Raw genomic sequence first — 22,780 nt, forward strand, 5'->3', positions numbered from 1 at the left:
TCTCTAGCATCCTAGCTAGATATTAGCTTAGTTAACAGCAGTTGTGATGCGAACTACAGTTTCTGGTCGTTTTGTGACACTGAGTAAACTGCATGTACGATTGTGCTTGTTGTACTGATTTTTTTTTGTTTTCAACTGCAGTGAGAAAAGTGTTGCGTAACAGTTGCCTTTTGTAGACCTAGTGCGGCCCGCCGAACGGCTGTGATCTTGCTCTGCGGCTCACACGCTGAGTTGAGTTTGAGACCCCTGGTCTAGAGTGTGCACAGATATCATCTATGATAAGATTCTATTTATTGATTTTACAGAGAGAGAAGGGAGGGAGGAGAACAAGAAGTAGTTACTTCACTCTGGCTGTTCATTGGTTGCTTGTCGTATGTGCCTTGACCAGGCAAGCCCAGGGTTTCGAACCGGTGACCTCAGGGTTCCAGGTCGATGTTCCATCCAGTGTACTACCACAGGCCAGGCTACAACAAGCCTGTTATTTAACAGTATAATCTAAAGGAAAATCTCAAATTCTGGCCAAATAATCCTGCTCATTTTGTCCTCGCCTTTGACTTAACCTTTATCTTACCCAGTTATCTAATGGATTTAAAATCATATTTCAGGTTGAAGTGCATTAGCATATTAATTTTAACGGCAGTTTCTTCTGTTTCTCCCAGATTTTGCGTCTTCTAGATGCCGTTGGCTTGCCCGAACTGGTGATTCAGTTGGCTACATCGGCAGTAACTGAAGCAGGTGATGACTGGAAGAGTCTGGTAAGAACTAACTATAACCTACTTATTTCTCTGGAGGTTTGTCTTGAACGTAATTTTAATTTCTGTTGTCCTTTTTTCTCCTATATTTGATATTTAGGCTACTTTAAGGACATGCATTTTCAAACATCATTTGGATTTGGGTCACAATAGCCAAGCATATGAAGCCTTAACCCAGATTCCTGATATCAGCAGGTAGGCAATCTCAGTCCTTTTTAGAGAAGGCGATTTACCGGCCCTGTTTAACCCCTGAGACGGTGTATCTTCTGCGCCCTTTCTCTCCTCCCAGGCAGTTGGACTGTTTACGGCAGCTGGTGGTAGTTCTTTGTGAGCGCTCGCAGCTACAGGACCTTGTCGAGTTTCCCTACGTGGATCTGCACAATGCGGTAATTTTAGTTCTCCGCTGATGACGGGACCCAACTGTGTTAGTAGCGATGATGTTTACTAACTTGGATGTCTGATTTTACCCCTTCCTTAGGTTGTGGGAATAATTGAATCCCGTGCCCGGGCCGTGGACCTCATGACTCATAACTACTATGAGCTTCTGTACGCCTTTCACATCTATCGCCACAATTACCGGAAGGGTGAGCGCTGGACGCAGTCTTTGTCACCGACAGCCTGATCAGTTTAATCCTATCTTACAAATATGTGTTTGACTTACATAATTTTGACCTTATTTTTACTATTGGACGAGTGTTCCCTACAAGCATTTGGGGAAATTATGTTTAAGGACAAAATTAGCTTCATACATTTGGAGATTACCTGTTAGCCTTAAAAATAGGCACTTCATTTCTAGAACATTCTTGAGGCATTTCCAGTGAAATGACCTTCTACGTGTCTCTTCTATCTGATTTTAAACAAAACATTTTCATTAGAGTCTCCTTAAATTCTCGAGTCTGGTTTTGAGTTCTGGTGCCATTTTGCCACAGGCCTTTTCTCTTTCCTTACTTGTTTTTGCTGATTGTTTGGGGAGTTAAGTTGCAGACATCGGAGTCAATGGATAAATACTTCAGCTCTGTTGTCTAAGGAACATTTTCTTTTTTTTTTTTTTTTTTTTTCATTTTTCTGAAGCTGGAAACAGGGAGAGACAGTCAGACAGACTCCCGCATGCACCCGACCGGGATCCACCTGGCACGCCCACCAGGGGCGACGCTCTGCCCACCAGGGGACGATGCTCTGCCCATCCTGGGCGTCGCCATGTTGCGACCAGAGCCACTCTAGCGCCTGGGGCAGAGGCCACAGAGCCATGCCCAGCGCCCGGGCCATCTTTGCTCCAATGGAGCCTTGGCTGCGGGAGGGGAAGAGAGAGACAGAGAGGAAAGCGCGGCGGAGGGGTGGAGAAGCAAATGGGCACTTCTCCTGTGTGCCCTGGCCGGGAATCGAACCCGGGTCCTCCGCACGCTAGGCCGACCGGCCAGGGCAGGAACATTTTCTTACATGACCTCAGTACAATTATCAAATTAAGCAAATGTAACAAATTAATTTTGGGAATTAAATATAAATGTAGTGTTATCTTATGTGCTGCTCATATTTAAATTTTGCCAGTTCTCAATGATTTGGGGGGGGGGGTCAATGATTTTCTTTACTAGCACATTCCACCCATATTGTGGCTGTCCTCATCCCCAACCTAGGATCGTACATTGTATTGTATTGTCAGGCCTCTTTAGTCTCATCTAATCTGAAGCACTTCTCTTAGTCTTACTTTGCCTTGCGTGACATTGACAGTTTGAAGAGTTCAGGCCAGTCATTGTAGCCTGTATCTCAGTTTGGATTCTGACTGATGAAGTCTCTATCAGAATAGCTGAAACAAGATAAGCATTGTAGCTCCCCTTTCGAACATCTAATGTTTTTATATTATTTTCACCCAGAATTTTTCATTAGATTTCTTGCTGATTTTCATTAGAAAGAATGGATGGAAATAGTTTGTGGCCATGTTCTTAATATCCCTAATTGTGAAACATGTTTTCATATTCTTTACTTTCTTGTATCATACAGGAAGGTTAAAGATCTCCTACTGTTTGCTTTCACAATAACAATATGCCTTATATCAACCTGATTAAGACCAGTTTACCTGGATAGATGTTCAAGTCTTTCTGGAGCAAGGTTATTATTCTAATAAAATGTCTTATAACCTGCAAGCACTCAAAAATATTTTTTGATATGAAGAATAGTTTCATTCAAAAACTAAGAGAATTTTTTAATACTGTTTGGTTTCTAGCTGTCTCAGAAAAAATGTATTATTCAAGATCATATTTAACCTGTGTAACTCAAGTATTATAAAAATAGGAGTCTGGGCCCTGGCTGGTTGGCTCAGTGGTAGAGTGTCAGCCTGGCTTGCAGGAGTCCCAGGTTCAGTTCCCAGCCAGGGCACACAGGAGAAGCGCCCATCTGCTTCTCCATCCCTCCCCCTCTCCTTCCTCTCTGTCTCTCTCTTCCCCTCCCGCAGCCAAGGCTCCATTGGAGCAAAGATGGCCTAGGCGCTGAGGATGGCTCTATGGCAGGGGTCTCAAACTCAACTCAGCATGTGGGCCGCAGAGCAAGATCACAGCCGTTTGGCGGGCCGCACTAGGTCTACAAAAGGCAACTGTTACGCAACACTTTTCTCACTGCAGTTGAAAACAAAAAAAAATCAGTACAACAAGCACAATCGTACATGCAGTTTACTCAGTGTCACAAAACGACCAGAAACTGTAGTTCGCGTCACAACTGCTGTTAACTAAGCTAATATCTAGTTAGGATGCTAGAGAAATGAAAAATACAAGTAGGCCCCTAGGCTTACTTAATTTTATCCAAAATATTTTGAACTTCGTGGATTAGTCTGCGGGCTGCACAAAATTGTTCGGCGGGCCGCATGCGGCCCATGGGCCGCAAGTTTGAGACCCCTGCTCTATGGCCTCTGCCTCAGGCGCTGGAATGGCTCTGGTTGCAACAGAGCGGCGCCCCAGATGGGCAGAGCATCGCCCCCTGGTGGGCATGCCAGGTGGATCCCAGTTGGACGCATGCAGGAGTCTGTCTGACTGCCTCCCCGTTTTCAACTTCAGAAAAATACAAAAAAAAAAAAAAAAATAGGAGTCTGTGTTCTTAACCAGCCCATCCAAACTTCTCAGTCTCAGAATCCTGGGTGGAAATAGGTGACATTTTGTCTGAGACTAGCTCTCGAAGCTACTATTCTATTTTACTTGAGAAGGTATTATCTAAATGTCAAAAGTAACATTTTTCATAATGGGGGGATTTTCTTTAATTGTGGTAAAACACACATAACAAACTAAACTGACTTAACCATTTTTAAGTGTTCAGTAGTGTTAAGTACATTCACATCACTCTGTGACTAATCTCCAGACCTCTTCTCTTGCAAAACAGAAACCCTGTATCCGTTAAACAACTTCCCTCCTCCCTCAGCCCTTGGCCACCACCATTCCACTTTCTGTCTCTATGAATTGAGCTACTAGAATCATACAGAATTTTTCTTTCTGTGACTGGCTTAGTTCACTTAGTGTATGTCATGTTTTCAAAGTTCATTCATGTTGTAGCATGTCAGAATTCCGTTTAATATTGAATAGTATTTTATTATATGCATATATCACATTTTATTTATTTATTTAATTACAGAGACAGAGAGAGAGTCAGAGAGAGGGATAGACAGGGACAGACAGACAGGAACGGAAAGATGAGAAGCATCAATCATCAGTTTTTCTTTGCGACACCTTAGCTGTTCATTGATTCCTTTCTCATATGTGCCTTGACTGTGGGCCTTCAGCAGACCGAGTGACCCCTTGCTCAATCCAGCGACCTTGGGTCCAAGCTGGTGAGCTTTTGCTCAAACCAGATGAGCTCGCGCTCAAGCTGGCGACCTCGGGGTCTCGAACCTGGGTCCTCGGCATCCCAGTCCGACGCTCTATCCACTGTGCCACCGCCCGGTCAGGCATATCACATTTTATTTATCCATTTCTGGACACTTGGATTGCTCCCACCTTTGTCTATTGAGCATAATGCTGCAATGAACAAGGGTGTACAAATTATCTCTTTAAGACCCTGCTTTTCATTTTTATGGACTATGCCCAGAAGTGGAATTGCTGGATCATAAGGCAGTATATTTTAATTTTTTGAGGAACTGTTTTCCATACTGTTTTCCATAGTGGCTGCACCAGTTTACATTCCCACCAGCATGCACAAGGGTTTTAATTTTTCTACAGTCTCATCAACACCTGACTTTTTGTGTGGTTTTAAGTTAAACTCAAAATTTTGTTTTAAATTTTAATACTTGATAACTAAAGCAAATTTTATGTATCTTGAAAAGAAACACGCTTTTGAAAGACTGATCTAATTTTATTACTGCCTCATAGCTGGCACGGTGATGTTCGAGTACGGAATGCGTCTTGGCAGAGAGGTTCGAACTCTCCGGGGACTGGAGAAGCAAGGCAGCTGTTATCTGGCTGCCATTAACTGTTTACGGCTTATTCGTCCAGAATACGCATGGATTGTGCAACCAGCGTCTGGAGCAGTGGTATGAAAACATGTTAGCCTGGAATTTAGGCATTATTTTAATTTATTTGGCTTGGTCCTTTCAGAATTATTACCTCATTTTGTTTTGTGTCATTTAAATTTTCTACTGGGATATTTTTGAACTTAATCTATTTTTTTTTAAGATTTTATTTATTGATTTGAGAGAGGAGAGAGAGAGAGAAGGACGGAGGGAGGAGCGGGAAGCATCAACTTGTAGCATTGTTTCTCGTATGTGCCTTGACTGGGCAATCCCGGCTCTCAAACCGGCGACCTCAGCGCTCCAGGTCAACGATCTATCCACTGTGCCACCATAGGCCAGGCAAACAATCTATTTTTCAGCAGTTCAGTTGTTATATATTTCTACCCCCTTAGTTCCCAAGATCAGAATCACTGTAGGAAGAAGTATTGCAGAGTAGTTTTGTAGTTAGACCTGACTACTTCAGGCAAATTAATCTTTCTCTGTCTAGTTATCCTCTTGCATAAAAAGAAGCAATGATGATAATATAATGTCTACCTTATAGAATTGTTACGGTATTAAATGAGACAATTCAGGTACAGATTGCTTAGAATTGTGACAGTCTGGCCTGCAAAAGGTGTTCAATGGATGATAGTAGCTGCTTTTATTTCATTCATTTTTGTTCATTCAGTCTGTAATTACTGTTTTAAAGGATTTACACTTAGTGTTTTTCCTGTCATGCTGATGTGGTCACATATTCCCAGCTACTATATTGTATAGTTCCTACATTTACTCTGCAACCAAGGAAGTCGGGGTTAGCACAGAGAGCACATCCGTGTCCTCGTACTCAGGAACACGTCAGAGCTCAGTGAGCCAGCCTGGCACACACTCCATTTCTTTGCCTGAAGTTACAGCATCTTTGTAAGAAGAGCTGCGCTTGTTGAATAATTGACGTTGAGAGAATTTAAGCTGGAAAGCTCTGGATTCAAATTAAAATAGTCATTTTTCACAGTTAAATAACTTTGTCTTTTCAGTATGATCGCCCTGGCACATCCCCTAAAAGGAATCATGATGGAGAGTACGCTGTGGTTCCCAGTAAGTCAGGGGCCTCTCGTTCTTTGCTGGACAGTGATTGGGTTGTGTTATAGTGGCAGTATTTATATTTACCTTTGTACTTAAGTGTACTTATGTTGCAGTGTATATAGTAGTGTAGTGTACTATATATTTATATACATACAGTGTAAAAATTAAGTTCCTTCTTTTTAGTGTATTTTCAATATTTTAATCTACTAAAGGTTGGTTGGTGAAAACTTTGTATGGCATTGTGAGAAATGCAAATGCTTAAAAAGTGTGTTTTGTTGCTTGTTGTATTGAAATCCGCTTCCTAGCAACCTTTGGTTCTAGCAGGTTCCTTTGGTACTCCCGTGGAGGCGTGAGGCCTTCCTGCGAGAGCCTGCGCCCTACAGCTGGATACCTGGTTTTCATTCTGCCTCTCCCACTTTGGGCATGTTCCTGTCTTACTGACAGACATGACAGTATTTTACGGTTATAAGAGTTAAATGATTATATATAAAATGCCTTGTAAGCACCTCCTCACTACAGCTGCTGGTAGAGGACTGCTTTGGTTTGACGCAGCTGTGCGTGTGAAGCAAGGCTGTTGCTTATTTTTTAAGTTAGCTTTTATAGAACCTCGTCTTTTCTCCCCTTTGAAATTAAATGGAAAGTTACTTAATATTTAATGGAAATTGACAGGTTGAATTAGTGTCCTAGGCAATTCCTTTGAGAACTGACATTGATTGTCTTCCGGGCAGCAAACCGGCAGATTGAAATCCTGGACCTGGGAGACCTGGAGAAGGAGTGCGCCTTGGCTCGCACGCGCCTCGCGCTGGCTCAGCACGAGCCGTCCGCAGTGGCGGTCGCAGGTGGGCCTCAGTCGTCAGTTGGGACCATCGCACATTTGGGGGCCAGGCAGTGGACCTAGCTTGCTAGGTGGCTATAAAGCGTGTTGTTGTTGCCTGACCAGGCGTGGCGCAGTGGATAGAGCGTCGGACTGGGATGCGGAAAACCCAGGTTCGAGACCCCGAGGTCGCCAGCTTGAGCCCAAGGTTGCTGGCTTGAGCAAGGGGTCACTCGGTCTGCTATAGCCCCCGGTCAAGGCACATATGAGAAAGCAATCAATGAACAATTAAGGAACCACAATGAAGAATTGATGTTTCTCATCTCTCTCCCTTCCTGTCTGTCCCTATCTGTCCTTCTCTCTGACTCTCTGTCTCTGACACACACAAAAAAGAAAAGCATGTCGTTGTTATTCTGAGATCCTCGTCAACAAGCAGTTTTGGGGTTTTCCATTTTCACAGGAAGCTCGTCCGCAGAGGAGATGGTCGCCCTCTTGGTGCAGGCTGGCCTTTTCGACACCGCCATATCGCTCTGTCAGACGTTCAAGCTTCCCTTAACGCCTGTCTTTGAGGGCCTTGCTTTCAAGTATGTATGACACTGGCGTTTTAGAGTCTTCGTTGCTAATGCAAAAGTGCTGCTGTTTAGTGTGAAGCAGGGGCTACACGAGCCAGTATCTGATAGGCCAGTGTTTTTGTTTAGTCCACACAAAGAGTTATTTTTTATTTCTTTTAGTTGACTGTGATTTATAGCTTTTCTTGAGAAATCAGAAGAGCTGGCATTACTGGGCCCAAGTTCCCACACAACAGTAGATAACCAGGGTTAAGAATAGTGGTGTCCATTTTCAGCCAAGCCGTATGTTCCCTGCGGTCCTTTAAGACATGTTGGCCCCTGGAAGCATTATTATAAAGTGCTCCTTACTAAAGTTACTTACACCTAAATATTAGTCAAGTGGTTAGCGAATTGGAAATATTAACCTTCAGAGTTTTTCAAAATCAATTTTCTCTTGAAAGTATATTATCTCTTAACACATATTGATGGCCTAGGGACCTGGTTGGCAAACTGAGGCTTGCGAGCCACACGCGGCTTTTTGGCCCCTTGAGTGTGGCTCTTCCAAAAAACACCATGTGCGGGCGCTACCTCAATAAGGAATGTACCTACCTATATAGTTAAGTTTAAAAAATGTGGCCCTCAAAAGAAATCTCAATCATTGTATGGCTGATATTTGGCTCTGTTGACTAGTGAGTTTGCCGACCACTGGCCTAGTGGGTCATTCAGTTAAGTGGCTGTGAGGAGAGAAAAGAGCTAATACCCCAAAGTGATATTGTCAATAGAGCTAAAGTTGTCATCTTATCTCTAGTTTAAGTAACAAAATAAGGTGGGCTCTAGCCTGGCAGCCCAGTTGAGCATCATCTCGATGCACCAAGGTTGCAGGTTCAATCCCCAATCAGGGGACATACAAAAATCTACCACTGGGTGCATGAATGAGTGGAATAACAAAATCAATGTTTCTCTCTCTAAAAAAAAATAATAATAAATTTTTAAAAAATAAAATAAGGTGGTGCTTTTCAGCAAATTAGTTTATTATTGAGTGTTGAACTGCTTTCATTGCAGATGCATCAAATTGCAGTTTGGAGGAGAGGCAGCACAAGCAGAAGCCTGGGCCTGGTTAGCAGCCAATCAGCTGTCATCAGTCATCACCACGAAGGAGTCCAGGTACAGCCCTGGTGTTCCTCCAGCCTGCGAGGGCTCACCGTCCACGTACTTCCCTAGGGTGCCCCGTTAGCATCTGCCGACTACTTTGCTTTCTCAGAATCCTCCTCTGACCGCCCGAACCCTCAGCAAACTTCCCTTGCTTATGTAGCATTTTACAATGTGGAAGTCTTTAAACTCCTAATTAGCACACCAGAATCACTATTAAAATATGGATGAGCCCTGGCTGGGAAGCTCCAATAGTGAGAGCATTGTCTATGTAAGCAGAGGTTGCTGGTTCGATCCCCGGTCAGGGCACATACAGAAACAGATTGATGTTCCTGTCTGTCTCTCTCTAAAATCAATCGATAAATTTTATATGGATTATGAGATAACACCCTACCCTTGTAAATCAGAATTCTACATGATTGTAGTGCTTGATCAGGTTTGGAAACACTCACCTAAGCCATTTTTCTTATTTTCGAAATTTGGAACAAAGAAGTTAAGTGAATTGTATAGTCAAGTAGATACGTGGTTAGTAAGAGTGGAAACACTAGGATCCAAATCATCTAGTTTCTAGTACTACCATGACGTCACACTGACCTTTATAATATAAGCTGCTGAGGGGGTTGCTATTTTTGTTTTTTTTAGCAAGAGATGAGAAGCATCAACTTGTAGTTGCTTCACTTTAGTCGTTCATTGACTGCTTCTCAGACATGCCTTGATGGGGTAAGGGCTCAAGTGGAGCCAGTGACCCCTTGCTCAGGCCAGCGACTTTGGGATCATATCAGTGATCCCAAGCTCTTGTTGACAACCATGGGATTTCAAACCAGGGACCTCAGCATTCTAGGTTGACACTGTCCACTGTGCCTCCACCAGTCAGGCTTGCTTTTTTTATTCTAAAAGATAATTAGGTTAAAAAATATATATATTGCCTAACCAGGCGGTGGCACGGTGGATAGAGCGTTGGACTGGGATGTGGAGGATCCAGGTTCAAGACCCCGAGGTCGCCAGTTTGAGTGCGAGCTCATCTGGTTTGAGCAAGGCTCACCAGCTTGAGCCCAAGGTCGCTGGCTTGAGCAACAAGTCACTCGGTCTGCTGTAGCCCCCCTGGTCAAGGCACATATGAGAAAGCAATCAATGAACAACTAAGGAACTGCAACGAATAATTGATGTTTCTCATCTCTCTCCCTTCCTGTCTGTCTATCCCTATCTGTCCCTCTGTCTGACTCTCTCTGTCTCTCCCACAAGGGAAAAAAAAAAAAAAAAATATATATATATATATATATATATATATTGCCATTTAGCTATGTTACTAATTCAGTTGTAAGCTTCTATAAATACATGCTTTGACTACTACTATAAACATTATTAAGAATCTGGAACTCATTAGTCCTTTCTTTTATCAAGTGCTACAGATGAAGCATGGCGACTGTTATCAACATACCTGGAAAGGTACAAAGTTCAGAATAACTTATACCACCACTGTGTAATCAACAAGCTCTTGTCTCACGGAGTGCCTCTGCCTAATTGGCTTATAAACAGCTATAAGGTAAGTGCTATCTTCACTTGTAGAGAGTAAGAAGCTAGTCTTTGTCTTTCTGAATAACTTCATGAGATGATTAAAAAGAATTGAAAGGGCTTGACCTGTGGTGGCGCAGCAGATAAAGCGTCAACCTGGAATGTTGAGGTCGCCGGTTCAAAACCCTGGGCTTGGCCCTGGCCAGTTGGCTCAGTGGTAGAGCGTCGGCCTGGCGTGCAGGAGTCCCGGGTTCGATTCCCAGCCAGGGCACACAGGAGAAGCGCCCATCTGCTTCTCCACCCCTCCCCCTCTCCTTCCTTTCTGTCTCTCTCTTCCCCCTTCTGCAGCCAAGGCTCCATTGGAGCAAAGTTGGCCCGGGCGCTGAGGGTGGCTCTGTGGCTTCTGCCTCAGGTGCTAGAATGGCTCTGGTTGCAACAGAGCGATGCCCCAGATGGGCGGAGCATCACCCCCTGGTGGCGTGCCAGGTGGATCCCAGTCAGGGGCATACTGGAGTTTGTCTGACTGCCTCCCCATTTCCAACTTCAGAAAAATACAAAAAAAAAAAAAAAAAAAAAAACCCTGGGCTTGCCTGGTCAAGTTGACACATTTGGGAGTGATGCTTCCTGCTCCTTCCCCCCCCTTCTCTCTCTCTCTCTGTCTCTCTCTCTCTCTCTTCTCTCTAAAATGAATAAATAAAGTCTTTTTTTTAAAAAGCCTGACTGGCCCTGGCCGGTTGGCTCAGTGGTAGAGCATTGGCCTGGCGTGTAGGAGTCCTATGTTCGATTCCCGGCCAGGGCACACAGGAGAAGCGCCCATCTGCTTCTCCACCCCTCCCCCTCTCCTTCCTTTCTGTCTCTCTCTTCCCCTCCTGCAGCCAAGGCTCCATTGGAGCAAAGTTGGCCCGGGCGCTGAGGGTGGCTCTGTGGCCTCTGCCTCAGGTACTAGAATGGCTCTGGTTGCAACAGAGCGACGCCCCAGATGGGCAGAGCATCGCCCCCTGGTGGGCATGGCGGGTAGATCCCGGTTGGGCACATGTAGGAGTCTGACTGCCTCTCCATTTCCAGCTTCGGAAAAATACAAAAAAATAAAATAAAAAAGCCTGACTGGCTTAATGGATAAAGTGTAAATCTGAAATGCTGAGTGAAGTCTCTGGTTCGAAACCTTGGCTTGCCTGGTCAAGGCGCACACACATGAAGCTCTACTATGAGTTAATGCTTCCAGCTTTTCCCTCCTCTTTCTTTCTCTCTGTCTCTCTCTCTTTTTCCTCTCTTCTCTAAAAAATAAGTCGCCTGACCTGTGGTGGCGCAGTGGATAAAGCCTCGACCTGGAATGCTGAGGTCACCAGTTCAAAACCCTGGGCTTGCCTGGTCAAGGCACATATGGGAATTGAAGCTTCCTGCTCCTTTCCCCTTCTCTCTCTCTCTCTCTCTCTCTCTCTCTTTCTCTCTCTTCTAAAATGAATAAATAAATAAAAATAATTTAAAAAAAATAAAAAATAAGTCAATAAATAAAAACTAAAAAAAAATAAATAAAAGCACTTATTAATGGAAATATACTGACTTAAGTACTTTGGGCAGCTTCTCAATCTTAGCTAAAAATGAAAGTTTAATTTCAATTCCACATGAAGTACAGAGTGATTCAAATTCTTCAGGTTGGTGGTTACGTTAATGCCTGCTTGTGTGCTCACTTGACAATGAATGTATATTTAGAACAATGAGTTTACACAATGCACAGTATTTACTATTCACTGCTCAGAAAATTCACAAGCGTGGGTGGAGTAGTTTTCGAATTACTGCAGCAGAGTTTCAGGTTTGGATTTTTGGACAGCTCGCATCAGAATTATTTGAGTAGTGGGCTTCTTCATATAGAGATTCCTAGGCCTCATCCCAGACTTACAGAATCAAAATTATTTGGAGCTAGGGACCAGGATCTATATTTTAATAAACTCCTAATTCAGTTTGATGTACTCTTAAGTTTAAGAACTACTATATCTGAAATGCCTTGGAAGAATAAGGAGAGAATGTGAAGCTTAAAATCCAGAAAGTTGATTCATTTTTGTTCTTGTTTTTTAATTTTTATTTATCAATTTTAGAGAGTGAGAGGGAAAAACATTGATTTGTTGTTCCACTTATTTATATACTGATTGGTTGATTCCCGAATGTGCCCTGACCAGGGTGATCTGTTTTTTTGTTTGTTTGTTTGTTTTTTTAAGTTAGAACATAGAGAAGAAAGTTAAGATGCTAAAGGCTGGTTGTGACCAGTCAGTATACAGAAAGCATACATAATTAATATAAGTAGAACCCTTCCTAATTGAGGCTGTATTCACTTTTTTATTTTAGAGAGGGAGAGAGACAGAAACATCAGTTTCTGGGAGTGCTCTTACCAGGGTCCAAACTGGCAACCTTAGCTTATTGGTACGATGCTCTAACCAACGGAGCTATCCGGCCAGGGCTGTATTCACTTTTCTTTCACCCTAAGTTAAATACAAATTTAATTCAGGCTTTTCAAGTTAGTGATTGTTTTAATTTTTTTTTTTTTTTTTTTTTTGCATTTGTCATTCATTTACTTCTGAGAATTAATGAAATATATTGTCTCCTTAGTACTCAAAGTTTCTGGGAAGATTTGTTGACTTTCACTACTGTGGAAACAAGTACAAAAGAATTTAAATCTCTCTTATAATCACAAAACAGAGGAGGAAGGCTTCCTAACAGATAGGGCCTCACACGGTGACAGGGTAACTGGGCTGTTGGGAGTCCAAACCTTAATTCGAGGCGCCCATTTATTCATATTGGGAGGTGTAAATGCCAGGGAATCAGACCCTCAGCATTGCCCAATTAAGATGGAAATGAGAAGCCTGACCAGGTGGTGGTACAGTGGATAGTTTCGGACTGGGATGCAGAGGACTCAGGTTCGAAACCTGAGGTTGCTGGCTTGAGCGCGGGCTCACCAGCTTGAGCATGGGACCATAGACATAACCCCATAGTCGCTGATTTGAGCCCAAAGGTTGCTGGCTTGAAAGCCCAAGGTCACTGGCTTGAGCAAGGGATCACTCACTGCTGTAACCCCCTGGTCAAGACACATATGAAAAAGCAATTAATGAACTAAGATGCCTCAACAAAGAATTGATGCTTCTCATCTCTCTCTTTTCTTGTCTGTCCCTATCTGTTTCTCTCTCTGACTCTCTCTGACTGTCAAAAAAAAAAAAAGAAAAGAAAAAGATGGAAATGAGTAGATTTTTTTTTCTTTTCTTTTTTAGATTTTATTGACTTTAGAAAGGGGGGGGGAATGAGCAGTTAGTGGGGTAGTATCAGCTCAGAGCAGTTGCTTCCCATATGTGCCGTGACCAAGCTAGCCGGGGTTTAGAGCCAGCGACCTTGGCCCTCCAGGTCAGTGCTTCATCCACTGCGCCACCTCAGGTCAGGCACAGGTAGATGTGCTTAATCACTGACTCTTTACAGAAGGTTGATGCTGCTGAGTTGCTCCGTCTGTACTTAAACTATGATCTTTTGGAAGAAGCTGTGGATTTGGTTTCAGAATATGTGGACGCTGTTCTGGGAAAAGGACACCAGTACTTTGGAATTGAGGTAGGCGTGTATACACATTTCACTTAATTCTGTACTATTACACTAGGTAAATTCAGGATCTGAAAGTAAACTGAACTATAGAATAGTGGATTTAACCTTTACTGTTGGTAGTTATCAACTAATTTCCTCCAAAATTAGGGACTGATACTCTTAAGAGTCTTAAGTTTCCTGTTTGTAAAGTAGGACTACATTTCAGTTTTCTTCATCAAAGGAATGTGGCTTTAGTTAGTATTGGGAGGAAAGAGGTCAATGAGAACAAAATGGTAGTCCATGTGTGCTAAAGACTGTGTTTAGTCTCTGCCAACGTTTCTCATTTAATCTTTACAACAGCCCATAGGGATTGTTTTAATCCGCCCCCTTTGTTTGTTTAATTTATTTGTTGATTTGAGAGAGAGAAACATCGATCAGTTCCAGTATGTGCTTTGACTGGGGATCAAACCAGCAACCTCTGTGTATCAGGACAGTGCTCCAACTAACTATCTGGCCAGAGCTAATCCCCCCCCTTTTTTTTCTTTTTTTTTCTGACCCCCCCTTTTTTTTTAATCCCTGAGGAAATGGGCACAAAGGTTAGCTTTAAGTTGCCATATCTAAAATCCAAATCTAATTAAAAAAATAAAATCCAAGTCTAGTTAACTGCAGAGCCAAGCTCCTAAACTCTCAGGAAATTTTTCAGAACTTTGGAAGTTAAGCTTTTCCAAATCTTTTTTTCCAGATAATTTGAATCTAAATTTCAAACTGGAAATAGTATCATTCCTTGAAAATATAGAGAAGTTTTGAGTGTGTTTATCCTCAGAAGGATAAACGTGGGAGTCTCAGGGCTCCTTTGAGATTAGAGAGGACACGCCCTGGCTGGACAGCTCATTGGCTAAGCATTGTCGTGATGTGCAGTGGTTGCTGGTTCGATTCCTGGTCAGGGCCCATATAAGGAACAGATAGATGTTTCTCTCTCTCTCTCTCAAATCAATACATACTTTTCTTTAAGTGCAAGTGGCATTTAAACTTGTTCTATTGGCATCTAAACTTTTTCTGTTCTCATCTGCCTCTCGTATATTTTTTTTTTTAAAAATGAGATGACAGAAATTTAAAAACATTTTTTATCTAATTGAAAAAAGGATAAGTTCCCCAGTTGAGAAGAGAAAGGCAGGTGTTGCAACTTTATGTGTGGGTGAGCACACACATACACAGAATTTATTGTGGAAAAAAAACAAGTGAAGCAATTTGTGATATCAAGGCTTATGAAAATGACTATCCAGAAAAAATGTTCCACTTTCCTGATTTTCTTTAAATAACAAATATTTTTCCTTTCAGTTTCCACTGTCTGCGACGGCTCCAATGGTGTGGCTCCCCTACTCTTCCATTGATCAGCTTCTCCAGGCTCTGGGAGAGAACAGCGCCAACAGTCACAACATTGCGGTGAGCCGGTCCTTTCCTCTGGACGCCCCTGCATGAGCACTTAGCTGACAGCTGGTTCTCCAGTTCTCGGGGACTAAGGGGAGGGCAGAAGCCTGCATTGCCCTTACAGGCTGCCCCAATCCCTTCCTGGAATGATGAGTTAAATCAGATGTAGCCTCTCTGGCTCTGGGAAGAGAGCTGGTAGTACTTTTACTAGAAATACTGGCCCTTCCTGCAGTGGCGCAGTGGACAAAGCATCGACCTGGAATGCTGAGGTCGCCAGTTCAAAACCCTGGGCTTGCCGGGTCAAAGCATATATGAGAAGCAACTACTGCGAGCTGATGCTTCCTGCTCCTCCCCCACCCACCTCTCTGTTCTTTCTCTAAAAGAAAAGAGAGAAAAGAAAATACTGGTGTGATTTGCATATTTAGGAAATCCACTAGGTAAACAGGATTGGAGTATAACAGAGAAGTCTAGTGTTAGCAGTAGAATCACAAAGCAGACTCCTACACTGAATAGTGATCAAATGAAGCTGAGTGGCTAACCTCTTTCTTAGGGGAATCTAGTTGGTAAAGTCAAAGTGACGAATAACCTCAGTCTTTTCCAGTCCTTGACATATTCTGTAATGATTTCCTTCTTTTCTCCAACAGCTGTCGCAGAAAATACTCGACAAATTGGAGGACTATCAGCAAAAAGTTGATAAGGCAACACGGGATTTATTATATCGTCGGAACTTGTGATCCAGATGGCTGCCTCGCCTTTGTAACCGCTTGGTGCCTCTTAGGGCGGAAGACTTTATTGTACAGGAACCGAGTACTCCAAGCTGTTTGTATACCTGTACATGATGTGTACACCATACGAGCTGCCCTCTGCACAGGAAGGGAGGACGGATGAGTCCCAGGAACTGCTTGCTGGTGGTGCTAACACTCAATTTCTGGTTTCAACTTTGGGTTCAAACAGCTGCTTTTGTATATGACTCACAAGCTTTTTTAGAGTTTATATTTTTTTAAACTACAAGACATTCTTTATCTTCAAATTAAAACCCACCTCACTTTCCACAATGGGTGATGTTGTTGGTTTGCCGAAGCTGACCGTCAGATGCAGGCACTGCGGACCGTTGCGTTCTGCCCTCTCACTCTTTGTATTTCTATGGAATTATTTTGGTCCAGAACTGACATGTATTTTCTGTACTGCAAACAGAGGCTACTGATTTTACATACTCTTTTCATTATTTATTGTAGAGTTTTTGTATGATAGTCAATAAAGTTTTAAATAATTTGCCTAGGTTAAACCTAAAATAATGATCAGGCCCTGGCTGGTTGGCTCAGCCGTAGAGTGTCGGCCTGGCGTGCAGGAGTCCTGGGTTCGATTCCTGGCCAGGGCACACAGGAGAAGCGCCCATCTGCTTCTCCACCCCTCCCCCTCTCCTTCCTCTCTGTCTCTCTCTTCCCCTCCCGCAGCCAAGGCTCCATTGGAGCAAAGATGGCCTGGGCGCTGAGGATGGCTCTGTGGCCTCCGCCTCAGACTGCATGGATTAACGCCCCAGATGGGCAGAGCATCGCCCCCTGGTGGGCGTGCTGGTGGATTCCAGTTGGGCGTGTGCAGGAGTCTATTCAAAGTAAATTCTGTTAACTTCTAGCATTTGTGATAATCAAGGTGGACTTGATCATACAGTCAGTCTAATAAGTGTTGGACCAAAATATAAACTTTCCTAGTCAGATTTAGAAGCATTGATGCCCACAAATTTGAGGAAAGTGAAAAAGTTTTGCATTTTATTCTGTATATTACAATTTATCTTTTAAGGAAATGACCTGTAGATTATTTGCTTGTATTCCCTTTGACCTTCTGTTTTTCATAAGCCTTTAATTTTTATACTATCAACACCATATTAACATTATATATTTTAAATAACAAGTGAGTTTCCCTGTGGTACTGTTACTAGTAGATATGTGGTGTATGATTCTTTTCTTTCTTTTTGGAACTCACCTTAATATGAAATATTGGATGCAATTGGGGACTGGAAGAGCCCTTGTCCGCCCAGCATTATACCCGTGTGGCTTCCAACTATAGCAAGAATACACTTTGACCTATATATGCATCTATAACCAAAAGAGAAGAAAGGCTTCAAAAAATGTATCCTCTTTTACTATGTTCCCTGATGTTTTCATGAGTGACTAATGGATCATAACTCTCAGTCTGAAAAATATCAACCCAGTCGTTGCCATTTCTAGAGGACAAAAGTAGCTTGAGACCAGCTCTGTTGAAGAGACCTATCTATTGCATTGCTGATCAAAGTACTAGTTTCCATGGTAGCAATTCACAAGACACCAACCAGCTTTTCCTGTCCTATTTTGGTTCAAGACATAGAACCCATGATAGAGCCCCCCAGCTCTGTTCGTTTTCTTCCCTCGACTTGGATTCCCAGCCAGAATAGAAGGTGCCCACATTCTTTCACTTTTCTCACTACTTTGGGTCAGCACTTTTGTTTTCTGGGCCATGTGATTTTTTTTTTTAAGATTTTATTCATTTTAGGGGAGGGAGAGAGAGAGGAGAGGAGGGGGAGGAGAGCAGGAAGCATCAACTTTCCATATGTGCCTTGACCTGGCAAGCCCAGGGTTTCGAACCGGCAACCTCAGCATTCCAGGTTGACAATTTATCCACTGCGCCACCACAGGTCAGACTGATATTTTTTTTAAAAAGAGATGTTTTATTTTTTTTATTTTTTAAAGATACAGAGAGAGGGATAGACAGGGACAGACAGACAGGAACAGAGAGATGAGAAGCATCAATCATTAGTTTTTTGTTGAGCATTGCAACACCTTAGTTGTTCATTGATTGCTTTCTCATATGTGCCTTGACCTGCGGGCCTTCAGCAGACCGAGTAGCCCCTTACTCGAGCCAGCGACCTTGGGTCCAAGCTGGTGAGCTTTTGCTCAAACTAGATGAGCCTGCGCTCAAGCTGGCACCCTCAGGGTCTTGAACCTGGGTCCTCGGCATCCCAGTCCGACGCTCTATGCACTGCGCCACCACCTGGTCAGGCTGGGCCATGTGATATTTTAATAGTCCATAATAACTTCATTATTCCTTGCTTTTTCCAACTCTGGCATCTTTCTAACTACAAAGTTTCATTAAAAGGGCTCCCTCCTCTCTGGCTGGTTTGCTCAGTGGTACAGCGTTGGCCCAGAATATGGACATCCCAGGTTCAGTTTCCAGTCAAGAGTACACAGAGGCAACCATCTGCTTCTCCCCCCTTCTCTCCCTCTTTCCCTCCAGCAGCCAATAGCTCTATCAGTTCAAGGGTTGGCCAGGGCACTGAGGATAGCTTGCTTGGTCCAAGCACATCAGCCTCATATGCCAAAAATAACTCGATTGAGCATCAGCCCCAGATGGGGGTTGCTGGGTAGATCCCAGTTGGGATCCAACTGCCTTGGTAGTTCAGTTCAGTGTTGTCCTGATACGCCAAGGTTACAGGCTCAATCCCCACTCGGCATATGCAAGGATCAACCAATGAATGCATAAATAAGTGGAACAACAAATTAATGTTTCTCCCCTTCCTCTTTAAATTTTTTTAATTAAGAGACCTTAATATACTGTAACTCATTATTAACCCCCAAGCCACAAGAATATGAGTTTCTACATGTCTACACAGAACTCCAATATCCAAGGGTCAATTTATTGTTTAAAACAGTGTTTTTCAACCACCAGTCCAGAAATTTTATGCCAGTCTGCAAAAGAGTTAACCACCCTGATGTATGAAGATTATAGACCCAGTCATCTTAGTCAAATTCACTTATGCTTGCCTGACCAGGCGGTGGCACAGTGGATAGAGTGACGGACTGGGTTGTGGAAGACCCAGGTTCGAGACCCCGACATCGCCAGCTTGAGTGCGGGCTCATCTGGTTTGAGCAAAAATTCACCAGCTTGGACCCAAGGTCGCTGGCTCAAGCAAGGGGTTACTTGGTCTGCTGAAGGCCCGCAGTCAAGGCATGTGTGAGAAAGCAACCAATGAACAACTAAGATGTTGCAATGGGCAATGAAAATCTAATGATTGATGCTTCTCATCTCTCCATTTCTGTCTGTCTGTCCCTGTCTATCCCTCACTCTGTCACTCTGACTCTCTCTCTCTGTCTCTGTGTAAAAAAAAAAAAAAAATTCACTTAAGCTCATGGTGATTTCTGCCTTAGTGGTCCCTGAAATACTATTTCCACTAGTCCCCAAGTTTAAAAAAGTTGAAAACCACTGGTTTAAAGGACCTATACTATCTGTATGTGCTAGAACAGTGGCCCCCAACCTTTTTTGGGCCATGGACCGGTTTAATGTCAGAAAATATTTTCACGGACCGGCCTTTAGGGTGGGATGGATAAATGCACAAAATAAAATTATGCGACCAGCATAAAAACTGGTATTTTAAAATATAATTGTCGAACTTACGAGACAAGTGTCAAGAGTGAGTCTTAGACGGATGTAACAGGGAATCTGGTCATTTTAAAAAAATAAAACATCATTCAGACTGAAATATAAATAAAACGGAAATAATGTAAGTTATTTTTTCTTTCTCTGCAGACCGGTACCAAATGGCCCACGGACTGGTACCGGTCCACGGCCCGGCGGTTGGGGACCACTGGGCTAAAAGGTCATTTCTTCCAGTAAATGAGGCCTTGTGGTTTAAATGAACTTCCATAAAACACACAGGTGAAATAATGAGGTCTAGTAGAGAACACACAGTATCTGGCCTTGGTCCCTGACTCCTGGCACAGAGCTTCAGACATGCTTGGAGTTTCCTGAATGACAGAATAGTATGCTAATGAGGAGGTGACCCCGAGATAGCTTCAGAATGGGGCCAGTCACCAGGAAGACCAGCCCTGGGACGGTGATTACAGGGCTGGTTCCAGCCCAGCATCAAGCGTGCTTGTATAATGAAGTCCCAGTGAAAACAACCCCGAGGCTGACAGCTTGGTGGGAGAGCACCCTGACATACGCCATAGGGAGGTGACATGAGAGCTCTGTCTTCCTCCTGCTCCTTGCCCTGTATGTATCATTGATAATAAAATTACAGCCTGACCTTTGGTGGTACTGTGGATCAAGTGTCAACCTGGAAGGCTGAGGTTGCTGGTTCAAAACCCTGGGCTTGCCTGGTCAAGACACATATGGGAGTCGATGCTTCCTGCTCCTCCCCCCTCTTCTCTCTCTCTCTCTCTTCTCTAAAATGAATAAATAAATAAAAATAATTTTAAAAAATTTACAGTCCTCTGTATAGTGTCTTCCTGAGTTCTGTGGGTGGTTCTAAAGAATTATCAAACTTGAAGAGGGCATGGGAACCACCAGTTTTATAGCCAATCACAAGTGTGGTGGCCTGGGGACCTCATGTGGAGCTAGCTTCTGCAGTAAGGGCAGACTTTGGGCAACTGAACCCTTAAACTGGAGTCTGATGCTAACTTACAAAGGTTCTAGTCAGAGTTAATTTTTTATTTTATTTTTTTGTATTCCAAAGTTAGAAGCAGGGAGGCAGTCAGACAGACTCCCTGATCCACCCAGCATGTGCCACACCAGGATCCACCCAGCATGCCCACCAGGGGGCGATGCTCTGCCCATCTGGGCCATTGCTCTATTTTGGCTGGAGCCATTCTAGCACCTGAGGTAGAGGCCATGGAGTCATCCTCAGCACCCGGGCCAACTTTGTTCCCATGAAGCCTTGGCTGTGGGAGGGGAAGAGAGAGACAGAGAGGAAGGAGAGGGGGAGGGGTGGAGAAGCAAAAAGGTGCTTCTCCTGTGTGCCCTGACTGGGAATTGAACCCGGACTTCCACACGCCGGGCCGACACTCTACCGCTGAGCCAAACAGCCAGGGCCTAGTCAGAATTATATTTGATCAAAGTATGTCCAGTTGCAGGTGAAAAGAATAAGTGACTAAATTCAGATAAATCAACACATAAGCCTGACCAGGTGGTGGCGCAGTGGATAGAGCGTCAGACTGGGACGCGGAAGGACCCAGGTTCGAGACCCCGAGGTCGCCAGCTTGAGCACGGGCTCATCTGGCTTGAGCAAAGAGCTCACCAGCTTAGACCCAAGGTCGCTGGCTCCAGCAGGGGGTTACTTGGTCTGCTGAAGGCCCGCGGTTAAGGCACATGTGAGAAAGCAATCAATGAACAACTAAGAAGTCGCAACGCGCAACGAGAAACTGATGATTGATGCTTCTCATCTCTCTCCGTTCCTGTCTGTCTGTCCCTGTCTATCTCTGCCTCTGTAAAAAAAAAAAAAAAATCAACACATAATATTTCGCTTTCCCCTACTGAAGCTGGGACTTCTGTGGACAGTCTACCTCTGCAGGTAACCTGTTATTGAAAGTCCTAAAGCCAGAGCTTTCAAATGGATTCAAGAAGGTCAAGCTTTTGAAATTAGCATCAAATATGGAGTAAAGACATCACCCACCAAATATGATTATAACGAAATATATTTACAAATATGTTTATTTAGGCCCTGGCTGGGTGGTTCAATGGATAGAGCACCATACCCACATGCCAAGGTTGCAGATTCGATCCCAGTCCAGTGCATGTTTAAAAAGTAATGAGTGCAAAAAAAAAAAAAAAAGTAATCAGTGCACAACTAAGTGGAACAATGAGTTGATGCTTCTCTCTCTCTCTCTCTTCTCTTCCCCCCACCCCTTACTTCCTTTCAAATTCAAAAGGAAAAAACTTTTTTTAATAAAATAAAAATACATGTTTATTCAAATGATTGTTCTTCCCAGGTTTCACTTGTCAAATATCATCCCTAATAATTTAGTTTTACTGAAATAAGATCACCACAACCAAAAAAGCCTCAGGCCTGACCAGGCAGTGGCGCAGTGGATAGAGCGTCAGACTGGGATGTGGAAGGACCCAGGTTCAAGACCCTGAGATCATCAGCTTGAGTGCGGGCTCGTCTGGTTTGAGCAAAAGCTCACCAGCTTGGCCCTGGCCAGTTGGCTCAGCGGTAGAGCGTCGGCCTAGCGTGCAGATGTCCCGGGTTCGATTCCCAGCCAGGGCACACAGGAGAAGCGCCCATTTGCTTCTCCACCCCTCCGCCGCGCCTTCCTCTCTGTCTCTCTCCTCCCCTCCCGCAGCCAAGGCTCCATTGGAGCAAAGATGGCCTGGGCGCTGGGGATGGCTCTGTGGCCTCTGCCTCAGGCGCTAGAGTGGCTCTGGTCGCAACATGGCGACGCCCAGGATGGGCAGAGCATCGCCCCCTGGTGGGCAGAGCGTCGCCCCCTGGTGGGCGTGCCGGGTGGATCCCGGTTGGGCGCATGCGGGAGTCTGTCTGACTGTCTCTCCCTGTTTCCAGCTTCAGAAAAATGCAAAAAAAAAAAAAAAAAAAAGCTCACCAGCTTGGACAAGGTCACTGGCTTGAGCAAGGGGTTACTTGCTCTGCTGAAGGCCCGCGGTCAAGGCACATATGAGAAAGCAATCAATGAACAACTAAAGTGTCGCCACAAAAAACTAATGATTGATGCTT

The 22,780-nt window shown here is 43.8% G+C and overlaps 1 protein-coding gene across 1 annotated transcript in view; it reads left to right on the top strand.

The window, feature by feature from the left end:
- NUP160 (nucleoporin 160) overlaps nucleotides 1-16,355 on the top strand; it is a 51,076-nt gene extending 34,721 nt beyond the window's left edge. The window contains exons 24-36 of the mRNA XM_066361553.1: nucleotides 660-755; nucleotides 853-947; nucleotides 1,042-1,138; nucleotides 1,231-1,336; nucleotides 5,096-5,256; nucleotides 6,246-6,306; nucleotides 7,023-7,133; nucleotides 7,569-7,692; nucleotides 8,719-8,820; nucleotides 10,207-10,348; nucleotides 13,777-13,902; nucleotides 15,211-15,315; nucleotides 15,945-16,355. Coding sequence (XP_066217650.1) covers nucleotides 660-755; nucleotides 853-947; nucleotides 1,042-1,138; nucleotides 1,231-1,336; nucleotides 5,096-5,256; nucleotides 6,246-6,306; nucleotides 7,023-7,133; nucleotides 7,569-7,692; nucleotides 8,719-8,820; nucleotides 10,207-10,348; nucleotides 13,777-13,902; nucleotides 15,211-15,315; nucleotides 15,945-16,034 — 1,416 coding nt within the window. The 3' untranslated portion in view covers nucleotides 16,035-16,355. The remainder of the gene's footprint in view (nucleotides 1-659; nucleotides 756-852; nucleotides 948-1,041; nucleotides 1,139-1,230; nucleotides 1,337-5,095; nucleotides 5,257-6,245; nucleotides 6,307-7,022; nucleotides 7,134-7,568; nucleotides 7,693-8,718; nucleotides 8,821-10,206; nucleotides 10,349-13,776; nucleotides 13,903-15,210; nucleotides 15,316-15,944) is intronic.
- The last annotated feature ends 6,425 nt before the right edge of the window (nucleotides 16,356-22,780 follow it).

This window comes from Saccopteryx leptura, chromosome 1 (genome assembly GCF_036850995.1).
Source record: "Saccopteryx leptura isolate mSacLep1 chromosome 1, mSacLep1_pri_phased_curated, whole genome shotgun sequence".
Classification (NCBI taxonomy): Eukaryota; Metazoa; Chordata; class Mammalia; order Chiroptera; family Emballonuridae; genus Saccopteryx; species Saccopteryx leptura.